This window comes from Zonotrichia albicollis, chromosome 6, assembly GCF_047830755.1.
Source record: "Zonotrichia albicollis isolate bZonAlb1 chromosome 6, bZonAlb1.hap1, whole genome shotgun sequence".
NCBI lineage: Eukaryota > Metazoa > Chordata > Aves > Passeriformes > Passerellidae > Zonotrichia > Zonotrichia albicollis.
This window is the reverse complement of record NC_133824.1, coordinates 18,401,439-18,420,907: the sequence shown is the minus strand read 5'-3', so window position 1 is coordinate 18,420,907 and position 19,469 is coordinate 18,401,439. Positions and strand designations below refer to the sequence as shown.

Sequence of the window (19,469 nt, the reverse complement as noted above, 5' to 3'; positions counted from 1 at the left end):
CACCACTGCAAGATGCCACAAGAATTTTTCAGAAAACACAAAGACCAACAAAATATCTAATTATGTTCATTAATTGTAACAACAGAGTGAGTGAGTTCTCTGTATCAGAAGGGCCATTTCTGCCTTCTTCCATTTCTCCTTCAACCCTAGAGCACTCCCTTCTTGGCCCTCATACTGGAGAATTTCAGTACCAGAGAAGCCTGCAGGTGGCTTACAGAGGAATGGTGCAGCTGCATTTAAATTACTCTACACACCAGAAGGCCTCCCTGGCATAGATAATTTTCTACTTCCAAGGTAGTCTGAGTCCCAGAATCAGTTTCCTTGACCTAACAATGAACAGTTAGTACTTATTTCTATGTTAATGCAAAATCTTTTAAACCATTGCCTACACTATATAAACACATTATTACTGTGAGTGGTTTTACTGAGATAAAGCTGATGATTTGGAATAATTCTTTCATGACACACAAGTCATGATCTGATTCTCATTCCTGGGCTTTTACTGTAAACATTTGCCCTTATGTTCTTATTCGTACTTTCAAGTATTGTAGACAAAATTGCATGCAACTTTTTGCAGTACCTTTAATGAATTTCCAGTGTGAAGAAGCTTCTTTAAAATCAACCCTAAAAAAAAAAAAAAGGGAGAAAAAAATTTGTTTGCTTTTGTTCTTTCTATATTAAGTAAAATGTCAGAGTTCTCGGTCAGACTTGATAGTCACTTTTGAACAAGTCCTTGGCAATCTCCAATTTAATCTTGGTGACCTTGATACCTTCAAGCAACTGACTCAATGCCAGAAGGAAAGAAAGTCAAATATCACCTTTCATGGCTTACTCATAGAATATTTTTCCCCAAAAATTTTTGAGATGTGTACATTAAATCAAGTCATCACAATGCATAAAATCAGCATTCCCCATTTACAAATATCTCATGTCAGTTTTTAAATGTATTGCTAGGAGAAAGAAAATAAGGAAAAAAATATTTAAAACTTCAAACTTTTCACCTGTCCTTGTTCTTTCTCAGCCACTCTTCTATTTCTATATTCCCAAATATAAATCTATACAGAAGAGTATTCATTACATTGGCAGGGGTTTATGTCTGTTTCTTTTATTTTCTTTTTTATTTTCCTTCACCTAGCTTGCAAAATTCTCTAGACCATAACCCACCGTTAAGCCACTTAAACTATAAGGAAATGAGTGGCATAGTAGCCATGAATTGGTAGCTACTAATAAAAAGTAAAATGAAAGGGAGAGGAAAACAAAATCAACTTACCAATACTATGAAATTGCCACCTCTGATGAATCCTTTCAGGAAGGAGTTGTAAAATTTTCTATAAAAAACAGAACCCAAGGATGTATGTTGCAGATATCACCTTGGAAGACCAAACAGCCCTTTCACGAGGACAAAGACCAGAAGCTGAAGCATCAACTTAGAAAATTCCCACAATGCTTTCTCTGGAAGCATTGTTGTCCTTTCAAGGTGACCCCAGTCCTAATGCTAAGAAGCCCAAAGGGTCTGCCAGCCTGTAAGTCCTGCACTGGAGACTTCAGATGTTACTGCAGGTCCTCTGGCTCCACTACCCCTCTGAAGGACACTGCTGCTTACAGCATAGGGAATGGAATGGGATCAGTGTCTGTCTCAGCTGCTCTGCTTCACAACAGATTGCATTGTTATTCCACCTTTCTAATGGCTTCAGTTAGGATGTTCAGCTGTCAACTTGCCTGAGGCACAAGCAAACATGGGCTTCCAGCCTTCTAAACTGAGGGCTCATGAGCTACAGCAAAACAGTGAAGACAAGACGTCTACAAATACAATGATCATCTCCAGAAACAAGAAACAGAGCACAGTTAGAAATTCCAAATCTACCATGCAAGACTTGCAACACTTACACCAGAGGTTTTTGCAACTTGTAAATAACCTGATTTTTCCTGGCTGTGGCCCTCCAGCACAACATGCAACTGCCTCCAAAGCACAGATCACCTAATATTCCTTTATGCAGGAACTAGTGAACAAATGAACTAGCTCTCACCCATGTATCTCATAGAGGTAATATGCAATCAAAAGGTCAAAAATATCATGACTAAACAGAGATCACCTTTCTATGAATTTCAATGTGTATAATACATGATGGGGAAATACCACCACCAAAGAGTAATCACTATCTAGAGACACAGAAACATCTTTTTCCAGTTAAGACATCTTGCAAAACCGCAAGTGAAATCTTTATTTTTAAAACAAAGCACATAAATTCAGCTCTATGCAAAAGTAAGAAGGAATGCAGTTAAATGCAAAGTATTTACAGACAACTGTAGAATAACAGGACTTAAAGCAAAAAAATATTCAAAATATCTTACCTCAAAAATAAAAAGAATAGAATCTAATTCTTCTCTCTGAGACTTGTGACCTAGTTGCAAAAATAAATAGTTTAAATAGTTAAATATAAATAGAAGATGCACTTTCATTATCAAAACAAAGATCCTTAAGCGTGTAAAAAGAAAACCTGCATTTATACAACCATAGCTTTGCACTGCTTCTGCAAATAAAAATTATACTCCACAAATACAGCTACAATTTGCGTAACTTCCTATTATGGCATCCACGACTGGGAGAGGTTAAGTTACACAGTATCTTGTTAAAGGATAATTCTGCAGAATACAAAGTATAACACCTTAAGAATCCTCACTTTGCAAGAGGGCAAACACAGTCATTGGAGAACAAACTCTTTTTGCTCACCTCCACTGAGTGCGTATCTCATTGCTCTGCCTTCATTTGCAAAGTTGGTTCTTAGACATATTCTGCATGGCTCATGTTGTCATTTGTGACCACACAGAGCTTTATTTATAGCACCCTGCTTTACTTCATAACAAAGGCACAAGCCATCAAGACAAAAAGAGTTCTGTCTGAAATGCCTACCTTTTTGTTTAAGGCCCACTTCAATAGTCACAAAGTTTTCAAAGAACACATAATATATATGTGAAAAATGTTGGTCGAAAAACTGCTTGAGATCAATTGATTCTGCATTATCTGAAAAACAGAACAGAACATTGTTTATATTTATTTCAAATACTCAGAGTGAACCACTACATACCATTATCCAGCAGTAAGAAATGAAGATATTTAAAAGAAAAAATTATTGTTTTTTAAATAAATAACTAAATAATTAAAGAAACTGTTGAAGCTTTCATTCGTTACTCTGAGGCTAATTCAGAAATTCAGTATGGCATGCCATAAGCGCCTAGTGAATTTTAGAACAGGGAAGGAGCATCTTCTTGCACACCCATTGTTGGCATGACAGTAATGCCAACAAAAGCCAGTCCTGAACCTTAACTCCATCAGGACTAGCACTGTACATATGAATCTGGTTTCAACTGTTAATTTAATAGAAATAAAGCTGGTGACACTGCCCAAACTCTACAACAGAAAGACCACAATCTCCAACTGTAATTACTAAGCACAACTAAGCTTACTAAAGAAAGTGGAAGGGAGATGTTAAGTGAGGAACACACCGGCTCTGGAGATAGATAAACTGGGAGGATGCAAACAGCAGCACTGGATTCCCACTGATGTCTTCTTATTCCCTCCAAGTTCCAATATGCACTTTACTTTCTAGTCTGGCTCAGTCCCTTACACTCCTTTGATTGTGTGGTCTAGGGAAATCAAAAGATGGGATCCCAGGGATACCCTGAGGCAGAAACATCACTCTAAGTGTAGGGGAATGTGCTTTCATGTGTACCCCAGGAAGCTTTTCAGACTCTCTTCCCACAACCCTCTAGATAGTTTTCTGCAAATTCCTGATAAAGAAATACACAGTGATTTATCCAGATTAATTTTAAAGTGATCACTTTAAACAATCAAGCATTAGTACCAACTGTCTAGACACTCCCTGTCCTGTTATTCAACTACATAAGACTTGAGAAACTTGGTGGACAAAACAATACCATGGAAGCACAGAGGAACAGGAAGACAGCATTTTAAATGACAAATGCTCCTCTTTCAGAACACTGATGTGTAGCAAACAAAAGCAAAACAGGAAGGTAAGGCAAACAAAACCTTTATACCCATTCACCAGCTGTATGCACTGAAACACTTCCTTTCACTTTAGATGCTAACACTTTTTTCACTGTAGAATCATCTACAATGATGATTGCAAAAGGAGTTTGCAATGAGTGTGCAAGCTCCTTTTAATTCTATATTGGACCACAGAGTGTTTAACCCTTTTTAGAGGTTCAAAGACATCAATCTTTACCATCTCACATGACTGGATATACAAGTGGTAAAGTCAGGAACAATGAACTGAAAGGATGGCCAAAAGCATGGCATATTTTCAGTTATGTTTTCTTATATAGCTCTAGAGGACTATTAACTCAGTTTTGACACAAATGTTGCTGAAAAAATTTCCAACACAGATTTAACTTTTGCCGTAGCACAGCATTCTGCCAACATCTTGCATAATGAGTGTAGTAGAGCCAGGGTGCTCTTGGAGCAGATAGTGCTATATCAGCATCCAAGATCAACTCTTAAGGAAGGCAGCTCAGCTGGAATAAACAGTGGTCCAGAGCAGCAAGCATGTGCCTGACCATCCACAGGCCTACCAAAGCCCGGGTTTGCAGAAATTGCCACACCACCTACAGATCAGTAGCTGAACTGCTACAGTTTAGAAATGCAAATGTTAAAGGACAACAAAAACCAATTCCACTTCAAACAAGCTGAACAATGATTTTCAGTTGAAGAGGGAAATGCACACGAAATAGAGCAGCCACTAGAGGATAGGCACAAGCATTACAACCACTTCCACTCACGGGCAGAGCCCTAAGTGAGTCCTAGGCTAGGGACAAGAAAATACTAGAATTTGAGATGAAAGGATTAAAAAAAAAAAAAAAGCAAGGACCGAGGCTTTCAGGAGAAAGAAGGGTGACAAAAGATATCTTGTGGTCCATATTTTTATAGAACTGTACAGGGATTGCATGTAGACAGCAGTAGAATGGCTCACTCAATGCAAAGCTGCAGAAAATACTAGTTCCAAATACTGAAGGGATAGGAAGCAGTTAAACAGGGTCTCTTCCAATCAAAACACAGCAATGCTGCATTTTTGCAGGCATGTTAAATGTTTCGTTTCCTGAAACAGGCCCTCATTCTTTGCTCAGACATGGGTCAGCTCTGAAGCAGACCAACAGAAAAATCCCAAATGCCTAAACTGATGTATTCTTTTAAACACTCAACACAACAGTCAGTAATTTTTGGAGACACTATTCCTAAATTCTTCAGGCAACAAACTGAAGGCTTGTCTACATAACCAGCTGAACAGTGACTGTCATTTTACCACATAATTGCCTATGCACAACTGCCAAGTACTGCTGGTACTGTGGTAAGACATTTTGCCTTTCAGTGAAGGCGAAGTGGAATTTCAGAAGTTTGTCCTTTTTTAAATTTTGTTTGTTTTGTATTTATTTAAGAAAAATGTGTCAAACACCTCAAAAAATGTGTGAAGGAGCAGTGGTAGACCTGTATTATTACCACTAACAGCCAATTAACATTGAAAATATACCTTCAAAATACAGTTATAGCTTGCAAGAGTAGGAGAGTAAAAAATTCCTTGACTTTCCAATTCCTATAGCAAATGTATTTCACTCTGATTCCTTTCTAAGATCACACTTGATAGCAAAATCAAAAGAAAGTTTTTAAAATTGAAACCAGTTAACAACAATTGTATTCTGTAGTAAATACTATTGCTTCAGATGGAAGAAAATATAACATTTTATTTAATGGGAATTTTATTATTTTATTAAGTGAAAATAATACTTTCTTAAAATCCCACTGACTCCTTTTGTTAATACTGAAAACCAGCTTTCCTCCTAAGGGAGGGAAAACAGTTGTTCATCTGACAGGCTTGCCACCTACAGCAAAAGGGAACATCTGCTCATCATCAAAGGACACCTACAGTGATTCAGTACGCTGCTGGTGCAGAAATTTGGAGCCTTGCATTTGTTGAGAAGTACGAAATTCATTATTAATACCCTGACATGAATTATGGCAAGAAGGAGAAGGGCAAAAAATAGCAGATACAGCATGAAGATAATTATATAGACCTTAAGAGGACTTGATCTGGCCACATCACTCCATTTCACAGCTTTGTCTATGCTGAACACAACCCACACAACTAATGCATGGAGAGAAACTGCTCTCCTTGATTACTGTACCATTAAACTTCCAGTTAAATGCTGCTGTTGTACCTTCCTTCCTTAATTAAGGATTTCCTAATGTCTCTAAAATATTCAGTTTACCTCTGTCCTTGCTATCAGCTAAACAAACAGCTCCTCAATTCTCATGTCATAGCCATTTTCTCCAACACCATTCTCACTGTCTCTTCTCTATGCTCTCTCAAAGTATCACGCACTTTACACAGAGGTAACAGAGTCATTTCCTCTACAAGCAGCATATCCTTTTCAGACAGCCCTGAACTGAGAATTTGCAGGAAGCTGCTCCTCTGCTTTGGCTAATTAAGTATTTTGTCTTCTACAAGAAGAGAGACATAGCCTTTTTTAATGCGACGTGGGATTAAAGAGAAACAGGCTTTCCTCTACAACTTCCAGTACACTCCTATTTTTTGATTTTAAACAAACTAACTTTATATTCTTCTACCACAGATCATGTAACTAACACAAACGAATGTACTCCTTGTGTTCTCGCTTCTATGTCCAGACTGGGAGGAGGGAAGGATTCAGAAATAGACCTGGCACCATTTGAAGTAGTTGGAAAAGTTCCTCAGAATTTGAAAGGGAAAAATTGGAAACTACTGTATTCCAAAGAGAGGTAAAAACTGAAGTTTCTACTGAACAAAGCATAGTTTCAGTACACTAAAATCCAGTTTTTTAGCAATTCATGAAAGCTGTTTGTCAAGAAAATGCAGTTTTCTTCATGCTTTACAAAAGCAAGAAACATCGATCTTTGCTGTTTTTTCCTTAATAATTTTCTCTAATTTAAAAACCGGTACAAATTGGATCTCCATACTAACTCTGTGTTCAAGGGTGCTTTTTTTGTTTTGTTTTGGTAGGGTTTGTTTTAAGTTTGATGTTTTAATTGTTTACCTTTAAAGTTGTGTCCTTTGCAGAAAAGGACTAGTTTACTTGCTTTACAATATTTTAATTTCACACAGTATTGTGTCTCTTTGTGCTTACATGCCATTTTCTCCCTAAAACAAAACAAACCCTGCCAAAACAGATTTTAGACGTATATTTAAACTGTTCTGAACTTTCATCAGTTCACATTGCATTGCAGAAATCAAAGAAAACACTCTGTATCATTACAAATTAAGTTGTGGCTAATTTTATGTTCTATTTTAAGAGTTTTAGAATGTAATACTATGCTTATATGTAAAACTGTCAGAGCACTTAGTATAATGAAAACATTATCCTGTCTAATTCCAAGACTTGCTGGCTTTTAAGTCACTTTCCCTTGCCCTTCCCAAAACCCAAACTGACAACTGCAGCAAACAATGACCTGGAACACGTCCAGAACTCAGGATCTATTTCTGTAAAGCAGAGGCCTGCTATGGACTGACACGGTCAGTATCAACTCCTGTAACAAACTGGTGCCACCAGAAAGCAAAGGTTTCCATGTTCTCAATGGATAATTAAACTTATTAATTCTTAATTCTCCATGCTGAAATATTTAAGGGTTTCTTTAGAGCAAAACAGTAGAGAGATTCGGTTACATAGGGACTGTCCCGAATACAAAAGCATGTAACTGAGAAAGGTTGAGTGGAAAACCTCGGGAACTAACTGGCGGCTCTGGCATAGTTAATAGACTGTCAGAGTGAAAGAGCCCTGATAACAGACCACAAAAGCAAATCTATTACACAAAGGCTTTACATTAGCCTTACTGTTTCAGATCTAACCAACAGCTATTTAGCAAAACCAATTTTTTAAAAAAGGTAATTTTGTCAAAGAAAATATTCTTGAAAGTTTTTGTACTGAAAAAGGAATATAACTTAAAAAAATCTTCTAACGGACTTCTATTTTGCATCAGACAAGTCTGAACTCCTGATCACAATCTTTCAGATACAAATGAATAAGCAGGTTAACAGAACCAATGAACATCATCTGCACACAGACTGGTACAACACCAGTGCTCTACAGGAATGAGCAGAAGCAGTGCCAGCTTTCCAAGGGAATTCTCTAACGGCGCTTGCACATTCTGAGTTACACTAGAAAACTCTTCAGAAATACTTCCACAACAATTCACATGAGTTCCAGAACCTAAGCTTTTATTTAAGCAACTTCAAACACTTCCACAGTAATGCACGTATTTTCATTCCGAACTGTCAAAGCTAAACCCACACAGACCTTTCCTTTGCAACAAGGGGTCAGAGCCTCCCTTTTGCCTAGCCTGGGGCTTTGATCTGGCTCCAGCCCTCAGCCTTGCAGTTCAGCTGGCCACTGCTGAACTCTGCAAGTCGAGTGTAACATAGGCCAAAATACTAAAGCAGAGTAAATCCTCCCCCTCTGCTCCTGACCAAAACATAACTTGTTCAGGGTTAAGTCAAGAGTGCCAGAACATGAAGCCCGAGCCCTGCATGTAATTCACATCCAGATCCCCGAGTTACATGAGCAGTGACATGTTCTCTGAAGATAGACTAACCAATTGCAAAACCAATGAATGCCATCCAGCTGAAGCATTAGGGCTAACTGCCAGTGAAATAGATTTCTTAAATTAAAATCCCTTTAAACGAATGCAATCTCTTTTTAAGTGTATTGTTTAATATTAAACAATATATCAGAATGCATGTCCAATGCAGTCTATTTCATTCTGTCCCATGTATTCTGACTTTTCCCTTTCAAAGACTATTTACATGATATGTCCAGTGCTAACCAACCACCAAGAATAACAAAACAACATAATAACAAACACCCCACACTTTAGATACTCTGTCCTTCTGCATTTTAAAAGTATTCTCTCCATGGTTCCAGAGATAAAAGAAGTATTGTTTTAAATATCAGATGCAAATAAAATAATTAATGAGAAACAACATATTTCCTTTTTTCTTCAATCTGGATTAACAGATTACAAAACTGTAATTTCTACTCAGCAAAAAAGTGAAAAAAGAAAAGGGAAAAAACCCAACACAACAAGAAAGCAAGTATCTTAAGAATTCAGCTCTATAAGAAAATTTTAAACTCATAGATTCCTTTGATTTACTTGCACACAGTAGAATTTTACAGAAATCATTAAATAGATATTTTAGCTTTTTTAAAAAATACATACATTTCCAAATTCAGACTGAACCTTCAAATTCTACAGGTTTAGTCACACACCAACATATCTAATATCAAAATGAAAAGTCAATATTGTTAACGTATGACCTAATGAAGGGTAACATACCTAGTTGTCTTAATTATTTATAGAATGCTTAAAGCACTGTTTTAGCAAAAGGACATATAAACCAAGATCTGAAGCTTGAAAGATTATTGCACAAACTTTTCAAAATTACCATTTAAAAATCATAGAATTTTACTTTGATGTTGAAGTCTGATGAAACAGCGAATATCTATAAGAATAATCCAATATTATTTCCATTTTAATGACCCTAAAAATTGCAATTAGCTGCTAATTGACTGGGGATTGCTAAAAATATATATATATATATAAATATTTTTTCTGGAAAATCATTGTACAGGCAATAGCTAACCCTGTAAGGTACACAGTGTGCCTCCCTTCCAAGCCAGAGAAGCCTCAGCGATCACACCTGCAGCGGGGCAGCCTTGCTGCCAGCAAGGCCCCACTGCTGCACACAGACCCCGAGGGAACCCCGTTCAACATCCCCACTCCAGGTTCAGTGCTCCAGCTGCTGCAGGCACACACAGCAAACACAGCTGGCACAGCATCTCCAGCATACAGCAAGACAAGACAGCAGAGCAGCTTGCTAAAAACTCAGACATTGACCAAATCAGCACCAGGGAGCTGTATGAGACTCTCAGGCACTTCCCAGAACTGAGAAGAAAAAACCAGAGGGAGAAGGGTGGGGTAAACACTTCCCTACGGGAAGGAAGGAATACATCTCAAAAGAATAAAAATCTATGAAACCAGATACTTCAGATAGTTACATTTGCTTCAAGAAATATACTGCAGCAACATAACAGTGAAAGGCAGATTACCTGTGCTCACACACTGCTAAGTCCCAAAATATGAGACTTCAATCTTTACAATTCTTCTTAGCATTTCTAAGCAAGAATAATATTTCTTACTACTTAGAGGTCTCCTAAAGGCTTTAACTTCTACTAAAAAAACCTTATACCTGTGACATGCATAAATGTGTCACATATTGTATTTAAAAATAATTCAACCAATTCTGATTTGGTCACCTGAATTTCACAGAATTTTCGCTGGTTCCCAAATTACAAAAAAAGGCTGAATGGAGCCAAACTGAAGCAGATCAGAGAACAAAACACAGGACACTGGCCTGAAGTGGCAAAGAGCAGTTATCTACTAAAGAGTTTCAGAAAAAGGAAAAAAAAACAAAACAAAAACAAAAAAAAAAAAAAAAACCAAAAACAACAAAAAAAAAAAACCAAACAAAAAAAAACCAAAAACAGAAAAAAACCCCAAAACCCAAACCACAAGAAATGCATTTCCCTCCAGCATTCCCTATAACTGATCACTAGCCTAGCATTCAAGAGCTTTCCAAAACAAAAATAATTTATTGTAACTTCAGATTTGGTAGGCCTTAATAGATGTTATTTCCTAGACTTTCTCATATATGCTTGCGTACTTTTCACCCTCTGTCCCAGTACAAAGGAATTTTAAAGCTTCCAGTGTCTTTCCATATTAAAGTTTTACTCTCATCTGAGTCATTCCCATATCTAAATCTTCTATACACTGACTATAGCAATCAGACTCCTAAAGCTGCAATGGTATTTGATAAAATGGTATGTCACTGCTTCACAAAAGACACAACATTTTCTATATATCCTTATGCAGACTCATTTGCATTTTTTACTAAATTTAACCTGAGTTGTCACCAATGACAGGATACTTTCCTAAAAGAATACAAATCACTGCACTCTAAGTTATTTTGTAAAAGACATTTAAAAGATTCCATCTAATGAACACTACTCTTAATTTGTTAAAAATGACAGTCACAGGCCTTTGTGCTATTGATCCATTTAGCTTCATATCAGGTGCTTGATATTGTTCAGTATCTTCTGATCCTTACCAAAAGTGGCATTATAATAATTTAAATATTTTTAGACTATATGGTGCCTGACTTACACTATTGACTTGGAGGATGCAACTCTCAGTCTTGTACCATAATTAAATTTTTGAGATTTCTCTTTGGCTAGCAGACAGCCAGCAGTCCATACTTCACAAGCAGGTACCTCTATTCATGACTCTTCTATTATTTTGGCTTACTGGAAAACTGCTGCTTTAGATGCCTTGGTAAAATAGCAGGAAAATGAACTAATACTCACTTTCCTCCTCTCAAGTCTTAACCATGAAACTAAGGCCATACCTGTTTATTGTTGTTGACCAAAGACTAAAATGTACAGCAAGAAAACCTGAAAAAACAAACTCTGGTCCAATACGCTTTGAAGGCCTGCTGAAAGTATTCTAAATTAAAGAACAACAGAACATTCTCTCCCTTCTCCTGGATGTGAAACTGCAGAAAATTCTCTTCCGGATAGTCTTCCAGTCTCCTGTGTGCAGCGGCTAAGAGCAGTAAACAAAAAATGTTTCCATCAGGAAGATGCTGAACACAGCTGACCTGAGATTTCCTGCCCTATCCCCTCGGACAGTCTGTTGGCAATAGCTAACACAGCTCCCCTGGACACATGGAAATATGGCAATTTTTATTCTAGGGGAATGGTCACTTCTCATGCTCTACAGTGGGAAAATATATGGAAATACCTTACACTTCTGCTCTAGAAAAGGCCTTGTTTTTGTATCTCATGCACCTAAGAATATCTACATAATGACAAAATCTTGTGGATGTATCCAAAAGAGACAAGCTGAAGAGCACTGTTACACCTTTCCCTAATTATACAGTCACTCACACACTGTGTTCTCCCAAACTTGGAGAAAGGATGTGTGGGAGCTGTGCTTCAACAGCTGAGACACACAATGGGGGGAGATGGTGACATGAAAACATCCCCAGATAATTTAACCTGTCCTACAGCCAGTAAACAGAAACCTTAGATTAGATAAGAATGTCTGCTTGACATAGCTTATGCCTTGCAACTTACAGAAGTAATTCAATTATTAAGAAAGCTGAAGAAGAAAAACCATTGTAAATAAATTGCAAGCAACATAAACGCAAAATCTAGAACAGATCAGAGTGTTTTGTAGACTAAAGCAAAACTAGAAATATTCAACATACTTTAGCCAGGAAATCTGAATTCAGAAAGGTATTTACTTTCTTTAGAATGTTTTTTACCTCTTACGTTTCAACCGAGCTAAAAACCAACACAGAGGAAGACACAGCTGGCCCAGTACAGCTAGTTAGGGAGAGTGGAACGTTCTGAGAGAGGCAAGGGGATGCATCTGACTTCTGAAGTCGCTTAGACAGCTACACAACTATTCTCCATTTCAAGTCTAGATAATTACTATGTTGCAGAAAATAACTCAGGAAGTAGCAGATGGTGCAACATGGGAACACCTGTTCCTTTAAACACCAATACAAAATAAGGGAGCAATAGGCGTTTTCCTTTGAAAAGAAAGAATCCAGCTTTGGAGGACAAGATACATAAATACCATCAGACTGTGGGCAGAACACAAAATAATCCATTCAGCACTCTGTGCTAAACACGGAATGCAGTTGCCCTTGACCCAGCCCTGTTCACGTGTTGATAAACTGTCAGAAGCAACACACGCATTCCCAGGACTGGAGCGCCCAAAAGATACTCCAGAGCAAGCTTCTTTCTTCAAGGACAGCTTGATGACAACGACTTAGATTTTTACAAACACATGCAACTAACAGATACCTTGGAATGGTTAACCAGGTTTGGTTTTGCTTCCCCTTGTTTTTTTTTCATTAGGCAATTATGCCGTATAATCACAATTTCTAATTCACTGGTCAGGTTAAATGGCAGCTCACATGGAACTGCAGCAGCCCTTCAGGGCTTGTGTGTCCTCCTTTACCAACTAGCAAACCAAAAGTGTTTTAAATCTGGCTGTATAGAAGCTCCTTCACATCTACGCTAGTGAGCAATTAATACTGTAGCTCTTACCTTGAAAATGTACACAAATATAAATTGGTACTGTAAGAACGTAAGGGAAGTGGATTCAGGAGTTACAGGCACCATTTGCGCTCGCCAGCCACTTTTATTCATGCGCAGCAACTTAGCACTTTGTGTATTCTAGAGAATAATTCACACGGGAAGAACACCACTTTTTCGCCTCCTTCCACAGTTCCCAAAGCAATGCCACGATCAGACGCAAGCGTCCGTGCCTGTGTCGGTACAAAAGCGCCGGGCGAAGCATCCCGCGCCGCGCCCGCGGGGTCCCGCAGCCCCCGGCACATCGCGGCAGCCTCGCCCCGCCGGGCCCGCCACGCCGGGCGCGGGTCTTCCCCGCTCGCCGGGTGGGCTCTCTCGCCGGGGCCGAGCCCCGGGTCCGCCTCCCGCCCCAGCTGCTCCCTCCCAATTCCCGGTCTTTCCCATGCCGGGACCCGCGGCCCCCGCTGACCCGCTCCCTTCGCCCCTCCCGGCCGCCTCACCGATAAGGACGCGGAGGTGCTTGAGTCGGGTCAGTGGGTCCTTGCGGGTGTCCAGCACCTTCTGCGTGGATTTCCGCACGTCCCCGTGCGGCTTCTTGGAAAACATCCCGCCGGGCCCGGCCCCGGGCCCGGCCCCGCGCCGAGCTCCAGAGGCGGACAGCGGCCTCCGGATCTGCCCGCTCTGGGGCCCCTACATAGCCAGAGGCGGCAGCGCCGCCGCCGCCGCCACCTCCTCCTCCGGCCTCCGAGCGCGATGCGGCGAGGGCGGAGGGGCGCGGCGCGGAGCCAACTCCCCGCGGGCCGGGGGGCCGGACTGGGCCTGCGCTCCCCCTTCTTCCTCCCTCACTTTCCTCCCGCTGCTTCACGACAGCCGTCAGGTACGACCCCAGGCGTCCCCATGGCAACCGCGTCGCGACGTCACGGCGGCGCTGCCCCGCGCACCTCCGAGGCGCGCCAGGCGGGACCGCGCCGGCCGCGCTTTCCCGGGCCCCGGCCGGGCTTGGAGAGCGGCTGCCGGAGCAGGGCACGTAGGGGCCCGCTGCAGGATCCTCTGCGCCGCTCGGCAACAGTAACTGACGTAGGAAACTGTACTTCTGCTGTTTGTAGGTAAAATATCAGCCAGCTACTCTGGCTGTACAGAGAAACTGCAGGGTAAGGGGGTAATTCTGTGAGCACTAAGGAAATAAAATCCAGGTGGGGACTGTATTCATCACGGCAGCGACTCCAAACCTTTTACTCAAGTCTCAGTTGTGCAACCAGCAACGATGTGTCTCACAGTTCCTCTTTCCACACTGAAGCTCAAAGTGCTGCAACTCTTCAGCCCGAGCTCCAGCCCGAAGCTGCTTCTCCCCGATTTCACTGCCTACGCCTTCAGCTGCAGTGCTGGCACCGAGACCGAACCATCAGCACGCCTGGGGCCAGCAGGTCTGAGGCATTCTCATTTCTTCTGCGCTCTGTCAGGATGGTCATGTCCCTTCGGCTCCTACAGCAAAGCCAAATGAGCTCAAGAGAACACATTTGGCTCAGTCCCATGCACAAACTCACAGCAAGGCCAACAACAGACAGGGAAATGGATGAGGTGCCATAGCAACTCTTGCTGAGGACTGAATTACTATCATTGAAAAAGTCCCAAGTTTCTCCTAAAAGTTTGTTTGCATTAATGAGATAGAGAATTCTTGGACTTTCCAAAAGACATCTGCTGTAGTATCATATAACTCTTTCCAGTGTCACTTTGCTTGGACATTTTTAAACAGTCGCTGGTGCTCTGTTTTGGATTGAGGATCACTTCTGTGAGCTAAGAGTGTGATTTGAACAGCTGGAGTTTTTAATATTGGAAATATTTCATTATTTGAGACTTGTTTTAAAATTCCAAGAACTGTCAAAATTTACAGACCTGTCACATAAATAACATAACCCAAATGTTTAAAATAATGATGAATAACAGTTAATGTTAAGCACAAGGGCAGTGGCAACACAGTCAGCAGGGCATCAGTGAGGGACTCTGTTGTCTGCCTGCTTATGTGGTCTGCCCCAAAGCATTTCAAATATTCTGTCATCTCTGTAAATAAGATCTGAAGATTAGCAATGTTATCTAATATGTAGTATTACAATTATTTAGTTTACTATAACACAGTACATTTTAGCTTTCTAAGATCTGACGATATATTGATTAATGTGCTTTGATTTCTAAATTTCATTAATTCTAAACACAATTCTGCATATTGAAAAACTTTGAGATATCTTTTCTTTGTATAATTTGTTTGCTTTTCCATTATTTTTTAGATCTTTAACTCAAGACGAGATTAAAAATAAGAGAGCAAGACATCACTAAAATATTAAATGACAGGAGGGAGTGGTGTTAACCAAGATAATAATGGCTTCTACAGATAAGCTCCTTGTGCAGGCACACCAGGCAGGAAGGGCATGTTCTGTGCACAGGAAAAGCCATGATCTTGCAAAGGCTTGGCTTTGAAGCATGTGACTTCTGTTCTTTGAATATGCATGAAGGACAAGGTTAGAAAAGAGCAGGAGTAGTTAGGCAGAGGTTAGGCTCTGCTGCATTCCAGGCTGCGATTATTGTGCCCAATTCTTGGCATTTCCACTTTAAAGAAAGAACTTTTAAAATGTTTCTTGCATCAATGAGATGCAAGGGGACTGTCATAGCGAAGTTTAACTGAACTTTTAGAGGAGTACTGTAGGCAATTAAATGCTGCAGAACTTTATTTCCTCCTTCTATTAGCTGTCATCAAGCCTGACAGATTTCAGAAAGCATTTGGATAATTCTCTCAGGCACATGGTGTGCCTCTGGGGATAGTCCTGAGCAGCACCAGGAGTTGGACTTGATGATCCTGGTAGGTCCTTTCCAACTCAGCAGATTCTGTGGTTCTGTGACCTCTACAGGGCCCCATAGGACATTTAAAGTAGTAGGGGGCTATTGGATCACATTCATACCAGAAAAAACCTTCTCCCAGTTTATCTAGGATTTATGATTTCCTAAGATTTCAGCTGTTGCCAAATACTTCAGAAAACGTATAGGTATTTTTTAATACATCCTAGAAAGCACAAACCCTTCAGCTGTGGCCTAATTCAACAGTTCAACATGCCAAATGGATAGATTATGTTTTGAATTCTTGGATACAGCTACAGATATCTAAGTTTCTGGAAATGTTGCCTTACTAATATTTACACCACGTAAGGTTACGTGATAAAAAGTGAGATAAATTACTCAGATTTTCACTAAGTATTTCCCATCTTTTGGGTAGCTAGTATAGATCTTAAACTTGACCCCTTTGAGGTATATGCACTGAAGACCTATTTGCCCACATGGTCCTTCAAGAAAAGAAGAAATTTAAAAGAATTTTTTGAAAGTGTCACTGCTTCTGATCTTTTCATATTTAGCTTCACAGTGTCCTTCCTATGAGGGTTGTCTTGCTTTTGAGAAAAAAGGCTCTTTAAATTGTGCTGTAAACCTCTAAGTACATGGCTTTGCCTGTGTAGCAGTATCCCTGTTCATCATGAGTAACAAATTTTTACTTAATAGGCAGCTATTTACTTTATGAAAAAGGCTCCCAAAACTAGATAACTAGATATTTGAGTAGCCAAAACCACAATTCTGTACAATTTATACTCTAGTGTAACATATTGATACTAGAGATGTTTGCTACTTTCACCTAAGCAGTCAAATATCAGGATCCTCTAATATATTTTTAGTATAGTGATAATGGAACAGCTAGCTGTCCCTTCAACAAAATCTTCTTCCTATGAAGATGATGGTTGCCATGAATGCCCATTGCATTTGCACAACTCTGTATCTCACAGATGAAATCTGGAATTTATATACTTCTGTGTTTAAGAGAAGGAGCTCTTCATGAGCCTATGCTCTGCTTTTGTGTCATTAGCAATGTATCAGCATTAATACTCTGTGTTATACAAAGCCAGAACATTGCAGTCTTTCCAATCATCAAAGATCATAAGTTTGAATAAATTTTTGCAAGAACTACAGAACTGATGAAACCAGATTTCCTCCAAGTTTGTATTCTAGCCACTGAAAGCCACAAGTCAGCTCCCTTCACAACCATAAACCTTCCTCTGTTTAGTCCCCCCTACCTGATGGGCTGGACTGCAGTTAAGTCTTAACTACATGTGTAGTTTATTCCATCCTCAGTCCAGGGAGATACCTTCTGTCAGTGGTCCACTGAGTCTCACAGCATGACTGATAAAATCACATCATCCCATTGTGAGATGCTCTGCCCAGGGGGAGGAGCAAAGCATTCCCACCTGGATAAAATCTGAGATTTGGAACACCAGGAGAGCTTTTGTCCACTGGATTCCCAGAGGAAGATCAGGCCCATCTACACCAGCACTGGAGCTGCAGAGGAAAACTCCAGCCTTTGAAAGGATCACTGCTTCAACAGAACCACAGCTGTCACTGCAGGAGGGCTGCAGCCACCATGGAATGGGACTGCTACCAAGGCCCTGACTAACAGGGTGTCAGGTGGTATTCTGAATCTGTCAGTGGTTTTTTTGTATTACTGCATTTTTATTTGAACTTTCTTAGTAAAGAATTGTTATTCCTATTCCCATATCTTTGCCTGAGAGTCCCTTAATTTCAAAATTATAATAGTTTGGAGGGAGAGGGTTTACATTTTCCATTTCAAGAGAAGATCCTGCCTTCCTTAGTAGACACCTGTATTTTCAAACCAAGACACTGTCCCTTGGACAACAACTAAGTGAACACATATCCCTCTCTGGGACATTACTAGGTTTTGTTCCAAATGCTGTTTCACAAAACATGCAGAAACTTAGTATCTTTAATACTCATGCTGTCATGTAATATAAGATCAAAATCAGACAATGGCTTCAAAAGTAGCAGGGAGAGTGCAACTGAAAAAAAACCAACAATAAACCTCAAACCAACCAAATAAACCACCAAAACCAACAGACAACCATTACCTAAGTTTTGTTTCCTTAGCATGCTAGGACTGTGGCAGCCATGCTCAAAGAACAGAAGGTGTAAAGGACCTGTCGTGACCAGAAACTTTCATACATGTAGAAGTTATTTAAAAGTGGTGTAATCATTACTAATTCCTGGCCAGCAGTGCCAGAGAATTTAGTCTTTTGCTATGCAAAGTCACCTCCAACTCACAATGTTTGAGTCCCAATGTAAGCACTAGCACCCATATCTGATAGGAAAGAGCTTTTGAAATGTGAATACTGACACAGTGGAAGTTGCAACAACTTTTAAGCAAAAGTACTCAAACACTCAACCACTGAGATGTTTTATTTTTCTTTCCCAACTTCTGAAATAGTTTTGCAATATTGACAAATGCACAAAAGAACCCCTGCATGTCTGCCAGCCTCTAGAGGAGAGAGAATTTTGTACAGATTATTTCCTTTATATCAGAAGAAATAGTTTGCCCTGATCTCTCCTGTTATGTCACCTGCAGGAGGAAAATGGATATTTTAGAAATAGGTTATATCTCTTTGTGTTTATTTTGATTAGTACAACTTTACACTTTTTGCAGCCTATATCAGAGTATTCTGCCTAGAAAAAACATGATCTGAGGAATGAACATCATCCAATAGCTTTCAAACATAGCTCATAACTGGCACTCCATGACTGCTACTTTAAATTGCTGCTGATCTTGACCTGCATGCAAAATAGTCTTTTCAGAGTTCTTGTGATGTACCTCCTAATATTGCAGTTTCAAAATGAGGGTGAAGAATTAGATTTAATAAAGTATTCAATGCATCATTTTTTAGTGATAGAAAGAATGGTTTGGTTTGCTAGAGTCCAAACACCCCAGGGCAACCACTTCTTTCTGGCTCTTCTGTCACTTTTGGAGGACCTCACCCCTAAGAGCCTGACCTATGATGACCAGTCCGTGACATGCTCCATCTTTGAAATGGGAGAGGCTCCTAACGAGAAGTTATTTCCAACTCATTAAGATATAGTGCACTATATTGCACACATGGCGAAAGCTCTTTCATCCCTGCCCTGCTTCTCCTTCCAGGTTTCATCTATACCTGTATCCTAATGACTCACATAATGTATATTTCTGGTTTCTTCCTTTACAGTCTTCTTCTTGTCAGAAACACTCAGGTACTATGCAACACTCACTACAACAAAAGCTGGCAATCAGGTTTATAATCAGAAAGTCGGTAACTGCTTTCCAGAATCTAAATGGACTGCCTCTATTCAATAAATTAGGTGTAAAATTACAGCTTTCCTTCCCAACTTTTTCTAAAGGTGTCCCAAATTGT

At 39.8% G+C, this 19,469-nt stretch overlaps 1 protein-coding gene across 12 annotated transcripts in view; it reads right to left on the bottom strand.

Moving 5' to 3' along the window:
* Positions 1–14,177, bottom strand: part of RALGAPA1 (Ral GTPase activating protein catalytic subunit alpha 1) — a 131,426-nt gene extending 117,249 nt beyond the window's left edge. For 3 of the 12 annotated variants that reach the window (XM_026792677.2, XM_026792691.2, XM_074542673.1), the window contains exons 1-5: positions 13,707–14,173; positions 2,912–3,022; positions 2,353–2,402; positions 1,271–1,328; positions 581–624 (exon numbers count right to left, since the gene is read on the bottom strand). In XM_026792677.2, coding sequence (XP_026648478.1) covers positions 581–624; positions 1,271–1,328; positions 2,353–2,402; positions 2,912–3,022; positions 13,707–13,812 — 369 coding nt within the window. In that variant the 5' untranslated portion in view covers positions 13,813–14,173. Of the gene's footprint in view, positions 1–580; positions 625–1,270; positions 1,329–2,352; positions 2,403–2,911; positions 3,023–13,706 lie in introns of all 12 variants that reach the window. The other 9 variants (XM_014266345.3, XM_014266353.3, XM_005479833.4 and 6 more) reach the window with 7 other exon arrangements.
* Positions 14,178–19,469: the final 5,292 nt, after the last annotated feature.